This window comes from Triticum urartu, chromosome 5A (assembly GCF_056163025.1).
Source record: "Triticum urartu cultivar PI428250 chromosome 5A, HENAU_Tu73, whole genome shotgun sequence".
NCBI lineage: Eukaryota > Viridiplantae > Streptophyta > Magnoliopsida > Poales > Poaceae > Triticum > Triticum urartu.
The window spans coordinates 96,483,982-96,495,229 of record NC_141877.1 but is presented as its reverse complement, the minus strand read 5'-3'; the positions used below and the strand labels follow the sequence as shown (position 1 = coordinate 96,495,229).

At 44.2% G+C, this 11,248-nt stretch overlaps 1 protein-coding gene across 1 annotated transcript; it reads right to left on the bottom strand.

Moving 5' to 3' along the window:
* Positions 1 to 1,379: 1,379 nt before the first annotated feature.
* LOC125508056 (translation initiation factor eIF2B subunit epsilon) lies at positions 1,380 to 8,259 on the bottom strand. Its single transcript, XM_048672622.2, has 15 exons — positions 7,832 to 8,259; positions 7,505 to 7,744; positions 6,281 to 6,595; positions 6,023 to 6,130; positions 5,689 to 5,881; positions 5,109 to 5,371; positions 4,859 to 4,988; positions 4,663 to 4,736; positions 4,263 to 4,508; positions 4,116 to 4,189; positions 3,318 to 3,409; positions 2,909 to 2,991; positions 2,293 to 2,364; positions 2,027 to 2,152; positions 1,380 to 1,711 (listed from the first exon to the last, which is right to left on the bottom strand). Exons 1-15 carry the CDS (start codon positions 7,967 to 7,969, stop codon positions 1,661 to 1,663), a joined length of 2,205 nt encoding a protein of 734 aa, XP_048528579.1. The 5' UTR covers positions 7,970 to 8,259; the 3' UTR covers positions 1,380 to 1,660.
* Positions 8,260 to 11,248: the final 2,989 nt, after the last annotated feature.

Sequence of the window (11,248 nt, the reverse complement as noted above, 5' to 3'; positions counted from 1 at the left end):
TTGAAGGGGAAAAACGTTGAGCTTGCACCGAGCTGGCACCGAAACCAACCACCCATATCGTGTCATCGTCACCGCGGAGACACCTCCTCTGCATCTAAGACAAGTGAGGCACGACGACCCCTCGAACATGGCGAATGAGACTGACTACCAAAGCTCAGCTGCAGCACATCTTCGCCTAAAGTCGCCATCATTGTCACACAAGAAGTCATGCAACGTCCACATTGCCGGATGGACAACTGTCGACCACAATGCTGTGAGCGTCCAGCCAAAGGAGCGCTCAAATGGGATCCAATGCTCTTCAGGGTGACGCCCCAAAAAGGAAGCGACGATGCCGACGCTGTCGCCTAACCCGATGGGCCTTAAGCTTTCACCCGAAGAGCTCGAACCGAGGGTGTGTAGGGGATGGACTCCATGACGACCCCTCCAAGAAGGTGACACGACGGCCGACACCGTCAGCCGATAAGAACCCGGCAAGCTTTCGCCCGGAGCATCGCCCAACACCACACCCTCACGCATTGCACCTCCATTGACCCGCACACCTTCCACGAAGCCCTCCCGCCATGACCAAGTAGAAGCGACCACCACACCACGCAACCACCACTCGTCTCACCGACCGGAAACTAGAACAAGACAAACAGCACAACCCGACGATGTCTTCTAGAAGAGCGCGGCACGTGAGGGGTCACCATCTCTGGCCTCGGCCAACATCCCGTGGCGGAGGTTCCACCCGGTGTGCCACACTGCCCGGCAGAGTCCAAGCCCTGTCGGACCACCAAGCAGCCTCAGCCACCGTCAAGGGGGGGGGGGGGGGGGGGGGGGAGTTCGGGGAGCAGCACAGGAGCGAGGGGAAATATCTTGCTTGGATCAATTATCAATCCCAGCTTTGGTCAGTAAACTGCTCTGTTCTGAAAAATATCCACGTGCATGGATCAATTATCAATCCAAGCTAAACCGCTCTGTCATCTCTGAAAAATACGCCAGGCAAGTTTAGGGTTAAGGTTAACCGGAATTAATATGTAGTGTGCCACTTTGAGGAATTAGGAGGTCAAGGTTTGATTTCGACGGACCCATGAGTTCAAGCTTTTTTTCAGACTTCACTCGGATCTATGTCCAAGAAAATATACAGTGCTACCGGAAGTCATATGATCCCGTGCTCCCGGAAGCTTGGGTCATGAACATCAATGAGCTGCTTCTGTGTGTGACCACACAACTCTTTAGGATGTTTTCTGCAATTTTCCATGGACTTCATCTATGTTCCTTGGATCGAAGATCAAACGGTTCAGGCTTCCTGGTAGCACAGGGGCATGTAAATCCCAGTATAGCACTGGATATGCACTTGGTAAAGGAACACACGCATGCCGCAAAGGAACACACGCATGGACAGTAGGTAGACCATATATGCAGCTGTCAAGAAAAAAAAAAGGTAGACCATGTATGCAAGGAGAGAAGGGTTATCCAGCCGCAAAAAATAAAATAAAAATACACACTCTGCGGTCGTTCATCCCACGGCTCTGTTCTCTCTTTTTTCCTCCGATTGGTTAGGAACAAAATTGGAGTACAGGCAAATCCAAACTTCCAAAACTTTCCCACTGGGAAACCACCCAAATCAGTGTTCCTCTCCAAGCTTGCAAAAGGATGCAAGTATGAACCATCTCCAACTCTACTCTTCTTCCTCGTCATCTTCATCTTCCTCTTCAGCTTCCTTGAGCCACTGCCAAGGAAATGACAAATTATTACTACTAGTATACTTCAGACAATTCATATCATAATGTTTTGAGTTTTTGTCCTGTCAACCAAACACATGCTACAAGCCTAATCATACCACGAGTTATCAAAAATACAATTCTAAACTTGTGTCAATATAGGAGTTAGATATTAAATAGTCAAGTGTAAACCATTCCCTAAGACAAAAGGATTTAGGACCAGGGAAAGCAACTACAGAAATAAAAATAAGCCATGAGAAACTGGCAAAATAAATCTCACGCAAAATGAGAAGGGACAACTCGACCAAGTGCAGCACATATACCTGAATAAAAACATCAGACTGTTTAACGAAAATTTTATCCGGCTCGTCGGCATTTTCTTTTTCTTCCGCCCATCTCAAAATTGCATCTTCACTAACTATCTCCTTATCATAGAGGTAAGGCAAGATCTGCATTCAATAGCAGATTGTCAGAACCAACGAAAACAGGACTTCATCAATTCCAAAATAGAGTACATACCACCCAGTAGTGCAAACAAGACTACGTATATCCATAAAAATAACCTGTCTGTAACTGAATAGCTCTTTACCTTCGAAAACAGTGGAGAAAATTCTTTTGTTATCTCTTGACACATTTCCTCAAACTTCAATAGTATTTCCATCTGCGTCACCATCACGGAATGATTCATTTAGCTCATGTTAAATATCAAAGGACAAAAACACCGCAAAATAACACAGGAACTTCCATGAAAAAAGAGAAATCCGGTCTGAGGCTCAGAGTGCATGCTTCATTCGTGAAAATCCATGAGGAAATCCTGTTTTCAAACTGGACCTAAAACTTAACAATCACAGTAGAGGCCCTTCCAACAGTCTGTCATGCAACAACACAACAACTTGAACTCAAATCACCACAACCACCATACTACATGGAGTACATACCCATTGTGTAGATCAAAATCTCACCAGGTCAACTTATATGATAACCTCAGTTATAATTTGTAGTCTCAAAATAGCTAATAAAGAAACCCAGACTCAAATATTGAAGAAAACTGACATGATTAAACCTGACAATGAACACACTGGACACAACAACATTTTAAAATCATTAAACCTGACAGTACTTCTGCAGAACCAAGTTCAATTTTTCAGGCATATGCTATTCATGCAGATTTCAAGGGATTTATCCAGTATATCGTCAAGCCATACCTCCTCATCAACTGTCTTGGTGTAATTGCGTAAAAGATCCTTCCACTTGGTAAGTGCGTCCGCAGTTGACTTTAGAAGACTATCTATATAAAGAGGGGGGAAGCAAGGCAAATAAGCTTGCATCCCATATCAAATCTAACAGCTATAAGTATACCATATCAAAAAATGCATGACCCCAAAGTTCCCAAGTAAGAATGAAACTTTCATGTTTGGAATAAAGGAATGTGATGTATAATGCAAAATCCTATGAACATCCTGCATAACCAAATATCCAAGCTAAGCTCCTCTGTAAACTGGTTCATTTCTGTTACGATTAAACACCCAAATATCTTAGCTAATGATCAAATAGTTATCCCAATTTTAAGTCCACCATGGTTCACAAAACTACAAAGTGCCCAAGAAATCATACCATTAGTAGATTGTGCAGCAACTAATGCAGCCCTCATTATTGAATAGAAAACTGCTCCAGCACAATCTGCGTGTTGAAGGCTATAAGACAACCTGAAAAATAAACACAAAATTGCAAACAACGCAATCAGCCTGATGACTATAATAACAAGATAGACAAAACTACAGAATGGGCATGCTACATCGATGATCTGAAGGTTGAATAGACAAAACAATTATATTAAAATAGCTGCACCTATTGATGTAACTTTGACTAGGCAGCTCAAAAAGCATCTGAAGTTCTGAACGGAAATCAAAGAGACTAGTTTATTATGGCCAAGCCATCAAATTGGATACACAGCAAACAACTTTCATACTCTATAGTGTATACAAGCAAAACTAGTGCTTGGGAAACTTAATCTAAATTCACATGCTTAATGAACATTGGCAGTGCGAAACAGTTTGCAGTTTTAGAATTTAGATGGTGTGTGAAGCATTAGTGCAATATTCCTGCAGAATAAATAATGTGGAATATGACTTGTTCATTCAATGTTCCATATGAAAAGAAGTGATTGTATCTTATCATGATATGTATATTTTAATTATTTTCCATGAAATAAAATATCTTCTGCAAAAAAAACTGCCCTTTCATCTGCTTGTGTATCATTACTGCCTCAAAAAGAAAATGAAAACTACAGCATGTTACCCGTAAATAAAATGTTGTCCAGGATAAACCATACTCAAAGGATGACTGACGTGTTATAGTTGTATACATTTAGACAGTCACACATACGTCAGTGGGAAAGAAAAGAGCTTACACCTGAGCGCGTTGATTTCCAGTATCAAATTATCTTGATGAACCCCATCAACTGCCCGTTGGAAAGTCTCTTCAACCTACGTAGGGTAAACCAATCAGTAAACTGAAAAATAAATAAGAGTATGAGAATCCCAATTATATGCTACTAACCTCTTTCTCAAACTTAGTATAATCATCATCCTCAATCACACTGATCTCCGAATCATTGTCGCGGTCTGCTTCAAATGGACGGTTGTTCAAGTCTTCTTCTGATCCAACATCACCGTCAACAGAAACAGCATGCTGCAACTCTTGAAGTTTTTCTTTAGGAATTGGAGCAATTGATTGTCTCCACTCCTCCAGATTTCCAGTATCACCACTTGCCCATATGTAACCAAGGACACCAGAGGTACCAGTCTAAGCAATATCAAAGACAGCAACCACAATGATTATAAGATCAAGACATGACAAATGTATCACCAGGGTGCCTAGAGATAATCCCGACAACTAACACAGTAATGGGAAGCACACATTGCAAAAATCACTGTGCCATCTAAGAATAGAAGAATACCTCAGATGCCCCTAAGTCATCATCTTCCGATAAGATGGTAGGGTGGTCGGCATTACTCCTAGTGCTGGAAAAGGCTGAAATACAGAAATCCAGTTTGCTAAGTAAAACGTGAGTGATACAGGTCCAAATAACCATAAGAACAAATTGGAAAGGCATGTATGAACAAGAATGGAAATTTTACGGTATGCAGGCTTACGTGCACTATCTGTAACTCCAGAATTGGTGTCAGCATACTCAAGTTCCTCATCACTATCTTCATTTGAAGGCTTGTCAAGTAGTGACACTTTTGAATAGGCAGGAACAACAACATTCTTTCGAACTTTAATCTGACAAATAAGAATTTCATCAATATTAGCAAGGCTGCTGGATAGAAAATTACAACTGGTTTACAATCTGTTCCTAGAAGAAAAATGGATAGCATAAAAACATAATCTATAGCAACATACCTTAAACGACAATATGCAGCCAGGCTCAACAATTGCCCCTGCCCTTAGATGCACATCATCACAGACTAAGGAGTTACTCACTTTGCATCCATCTTCAATTATGACATTATCCCATATATACGAACCGTGAATGAGAACGTTTTTCCCAATACTGCAACCTTCCCCAATTACCGAATTCGATATCTTGCACTGCTCTCCAATACTTGTTGCATTGCCAATAACAGAATTCGCACCAATTTGTGCAGAATGCGACAATGTTACATCTAGAGAAGACGTGATTCATGTGAAAAGTTCATATGGAAAGGTGATGTTATATAATTTACAGGAATGGAAGATGCTTCCTAAATGACAGGTCAAAATCATGCCCCAAAAACCACAGTTTAAAACAGCCGATGTACCTTGACAAAGCATTTTGATAATATTATCAACTAATATCTGAGACCATTTCTTCATTCCAAATCAAGCATATTGAGTTGACAAATTCATCTAGATTTTGACGAATGAATCAAGGAATGATATCAAACAAGGTACAGAAATAGATCTTTGCGGAGTTCTCTTTTCAGTATGCAACTACGCATACCTGATGCCTTGTAAATTCCTTGGCGGTGAAGTTTCATTTCATGGCAGTTACCAAAGGATAACACATCAGGCACCATAGGGTATGTCCATCTTTGTATTATATCTTTGCTCACGGCATCATAACTCCTGAAATTATCTATTCTTGCAGCATAGCTGGAGTGTATTTCATGAGTATAGATTTTGTATCCCATAATCTGAAACAATTGGCAGGCCGTTTGATTGTTACAGAAGAGATATGATAGCAGAGATGACACTCATGATACTGCACTAAACTCTGAAGGCAAGCATCATGTTCTCTTGTATTAAATAGGTCCAGTGGTAGTGAATGGACTTACATCGTCAACAAGTAAACCCTTCACAAAATGACGCCGGAGATGTTGATAGTCAAAGTTATCAGTAAAAAGACTAAGGACATCCGGCGAGCAGATATCAATATAGCAATCCTGTCAGAAAAAGAGGGAGATGAAGATCAATAAAACAAGAAAGATTTGCAAGCAATAGAGAATGCATATGCACAGTCTCAGTAACATAGCAAAAATGAGCTTAGAGAAGAACATATATCCATTATTTAATCAACAAGTTTGAAAGCAGACCTCCATGTTATTATGCAGCTGGAGAGTAGGATTATTGGCCAGTATATCCTTATCAATTGTCACGCACAGGTGTGAGCTATCTGCCCTATCCTCATAATAAAGTAGCTCCTTTGTCTCAGATGCTAGCGCCATAACAATTTCATCATTGCCCAAACGTGTCTGGTGTGTCAGGATTGAAGGTTTTGAATGCTTTATAATCATAGTCATAACAGCAAGTGGGTCCTTTTTCCTTCTGTCCTTGTGTTCCTGGAGAACCTCTTTTAAGCTCATGTTGCTGATTGTATCACCGCTGATGAGAACAAAATCACCATTTATCTACACAAAAGGAAACAATTGAAAGTATAAACGAAATGGCAGCAGACACACTGTGTCAGTATGTGAACATATGAGAACAGGACAAGCAAATAAGACTGCATTACATATGTGTTACAACAATTGAGGCACAAGCTACAGCTAGTTGGACAAAAAAAATGCATGCTCAGTTTCACTTAACGACCGATAGATGTCTCCAGGATATTGGAGATATTTGCCATGTACGTGATTTGGATCTTACTATCCTTTTCTACGTTGATGCTGAGACTAGGTTCATGCATTCCAGAGTTCTCTTTGTCTATCTCATTTTGTGTTTTGTCTTCCCGTGTTTGTATTCAGAACATGCTATGTGTGTCGTCAGTTCTGCGATACAGTATGTGCCAATCCTATATGAAGAATCTCACTGGAATTTTTAACCGATTGATACTTAGTAATTTGTACGACATACTATTACTAAGTAGGCACAGCAATCACAGAGCTAAGCACTTCAAAAATATCTAAACTGAGAAGAACTAATGCTTTCAGTATGATGTTATAGTTAAAACCTTGAACATCTTTTCTGGGTAGTAGCTATTGGCTCTGACTAGAAATATTGTCATGTTTTTCATCACAATCTCTAGCTGGTTGCAATTGTCTCCCAAGTCCACAGTATAGAGGCAACCCGTACCTAATTGGACGACGTTTGAGTGAACTGGAATGACATGAAGTGATAAGATTTTAATCTATTTTCCTTCATTGAATGAACTGGAATGACACTGCCAAAATCTCCCCGGACTTCAGTTTCACATAGGTTCACTAATTCACTATAAGTTCTAGTCAACGATAAAGTGTTAAGCAGTAACAGCAACAGACACTACAGCCAATACTGCAGTCATGCACAATCCACGGTAAGGGTGCCGGTCAGAAACTCACAAGGCCACGGCCGTACATGACGCGGAGAGCATCGCCTGCACTGATCGCATCATGCGACTCGACGGCCATGACGGCCATCTCCCGGGCCGCGGGCTTCCCAGTCCAGCCCGCCTCCTCCAGGTGCTCCTTGACCTGCTGCGCGTGCGCACAGCAGAAGACGAAGACCTCCTCAACGCCCTCGGTCTCCAACCAGGACAGCGTGTAGTCGATCATGGGCACGTTCACCAGCGGCAGCAACACCTGCGGGGACAGCACAATTCAGGTGCCAAGGGTGCACGCGAGAGCGGACAGGGGGCGGCGGTATGGTTTTGGGGAGGCACGCGGTACCTTGGGGCGCTCGAGGGTGATGGGGCGGAACTTGAGCGTGAAGCTGTCGGCGAGGAGGACGGCCTGGAGGGGCGAGCGCGAGAGCTCATCGGCGTCTTCTCGGGCGGCGGCTCCGCCGCGCGACTTCTTCTGAGACATGGCTGCGGCGGCGGCGGGGAGGGGCGCGAGCTCTCCTTTTCCTTTCTTCTCCGATTTTTCTGTGTACAGAGAGCACGGCCGTCGGAGTCGGGGCGTTAGAGAAGGACCTCGGCCTGAGGCGGAAGAAGAGGAGCTCGTCCCGGTGCTGCCAGAGCTCGGGCGGGGTGAGGCGTGGCGGCCAGCTTGTCGCGGCGGCCCGGCGGCGCGAAACGCGGGCTGCTCCTGGCGGCGCTAGGGTTACAGAATGGTGAACGGGCAGAGAGGACATAGCGCTGCGAACCGGTACGCTCTTCGTCTCACTTGCCGGTGAGCCGGTGACAGTAAACCAGTAATTTTCCCCGCGTCCTCGCAAAAAATGTTCGGACCAGTCCAACATCCGAAATTCGAATCTCCTCCAAGATTATGTCCGACTATCTACCCAGCTTCATAGGCCACTCCAAGTCAAACATTCACAACCGTTGGATTTTGAACGAGGGAGATCTGGATCGTTTATTAGAGCATCTTATAATCGGAGTTGACAAATCCGAGTCCCTATACATCTTATAACCGGAGCGATTCTGATGGCTCCGCCTCGAGGGCTGCCGCAGCATCCCACGCACGATGCCTCGCGCCATTCGACCCCGCGCCATGCGCAAGAAGAAGCCCAAGAAGGATACACGCCGAAGTAGAGGGGCCAAAGAGTTGGCGAAGAAGGTTGGCCGGCAGAAGGTCGAGGCAGACAAAAAAAAGTCACCGCTGCACAATAGGAGGTTGCCGTTGCGGACAATGAGGCCCTCGTCACCAAGGCCACGCACCAGGCCTCCTCCTGCTAGGGTTCCACCGTAGCGAGCGGGCCATTCTTGTCGCCGCCATGACCGCGGCGAGCATGGACTCGTCAGCTGCCTGCCCGCCACGTCCAGAGTCGCCACGTACCTCCACCATGCCGCAGACGCACGGCTTCCCCCTCCCCCCCTCCCCATGCCCCGGCCGCGTCGCGCTTCTCCACCTCACCTCGGGACTGCTCACCGGAAGTGATTGTGATCGCGTCATCCACTCCCATGGTCGTGGCCATCAACCTCAACGCCACACCTATGGCCGATGGGTCATCCACCGAGGCGCAAAGGGAAGCGACCATGGGAGATTCCTACTGGCAACCTTCCTGACGCCCGCAACGATACGCTGGCCCCGACATCCACGCATGAAGACCTGTCCTACTACAACGATTTCATGGAGGACATCATTTAGGAGGGCGGCCAAGCATACAATGTCGATGAGACCCAAAGCCAAGACGGCCGTAACCACTTCACGTAAAGCCAAGAGGGCATGGACAGCCACGACAACCAAGAAAACACCGACGACCAAGGCGACCAATGGCAAGAAGACAATGTGGACATCGAGGGGGGGCTTTTTATGCATATGTGCTCACAACCAAGACAATGCACAAAAGAGGAGGAGGCAAAGCATTCAGACGAAAGCATACACAGAGGATAAGGATAAGTTGATCTGCGAAGGTTGGAAGGAAATTGGACAAGATCCCAAGATTGCCGCCGAGCAAAAAGGATCAACATTTTGACGAGAGTTCATACGTACTTTCATGAACGTAGGAAGTCCCCGACCTACAAGTTTGAGAGCAACCGTGGTGACGTGTCAATCTCAAAGAGGTGGTGGATCATCTAGCAAGAGAGCAATAAGTTTGTGGCATCCCTGAGAGGATCCAAGGACGTCCTATGAGTGGCCTAGACATCAAAGACATGGTATAAAATTCCTTCTTCTTGTTTCATATGTGTGTATCTTGTTGATTGATGCTTTTATGTCCATTGCATATGAAGGTACATTTTTGTCTTTATTCTCGTTTGTAGGCATACCAAGCTTTGGAGCCTTCAAGGCCCAACATGAGGACAAGCCATTCACCCTCACCCATTGTTGGACGATCATTTGCGATTGCCCAAAGTTTAGGGAGCAATATGCCGCCGAAAAAGAAGAATGAAGGGTCGGCGTCCGTCGTTGAGCATGGTGAAGGAGAGAAGCGGCTGAGGGGGAAGATCAACTCTAAGTTGGATGAGAAGGCGGGGACATTCGCCTTGCAAGAAACTTTGCAAGGTTCATGACCCAAATGGAAGTAAGAGAGAAGAGGAGCAAATGAAGGAGTACATCGAGATACAAAAGAAGAAACTCAAGATCGAAGAGAACGTCCAAAAGAAGAAACTCGAGATCGAAGAGAACATTCAAAAGCAGAAGCTTGAGATCAAGGAGAGCACCGCAAGCATAAAAGCAAAGGAGGTGAGGCTCAAACTAATGACGAAGGAAGTGAAGATCATGACGGTAGACTTGAGCAAGATGTTCTAAGGAGAGGCGTCTGATTCGAGAAGAGGCAAAAGAAGATGCTCGAGCTAGATGGTTGAATTATGGCCGAGAGCGCCATCATTTTTATATGTCGGCATGAACTATGGCGAGATGTATGAACCATGGCCTTTTTGTGTGTGCTGGCATGAACTATGATGATTTTTTTATAGGCTAGCAGATATGTCGGCCGCTGCACGTACACCGATATAAATTATGATCGTTGGCATGAACTATGTACGCTCATCGTAAATTTTGATTTAATTTTGTAGCAAAATTCGGCTGCGTGAAAGAAATACGCCGGCTGGTTGAACACACAGACCAGATTTAAACAGACACAACTATACATTGTGTCTTCAACCTACTAAAAAACAAATAAGAAAGACAAAAACTGCATCTGTTTGCATCGGCACATCGGAGTTGCCCTTCTCCCATGTGCACGTACTGTGTTTGTTTCCCACCTCCAATGCTGTTAGGAACTACCTAGAATTTAGAACGTGATCTAGGTGAAGGAAATATGCCCTAGAGGCAATAATAAAGTTATTATTTATTTCCTTATTTCATGATAAATGTTTATTATTCATGCTAGAATTGTATTAACCGGAAACATAATACATGTGTGAATACATAGACAAACAGAGTGTCATTAGTATGCCTCTACTTGACTAGCTCGTTAATCAAAGATGGTTATGTTTCCTAACCATAGACAAAGAGTTGTTATTTGATTAACGAGGTCACATCATTAGTTGAATGATCTGATTGACATGACCCATTCCATTAGTTCAGCACCTGATCGTTTAGTATGTTGCTATTGCTTTCTTCATGACTTATACATGTTCCTATAACTATGAGATTATGCAACTCCCGTTTACCGGAGGAACACTTTGGGTACTACCAAACGTCACAACGTAACTGGGTGATTATAAAGGAGTACTACAGGTGTCTCCAAAGGTACATGTT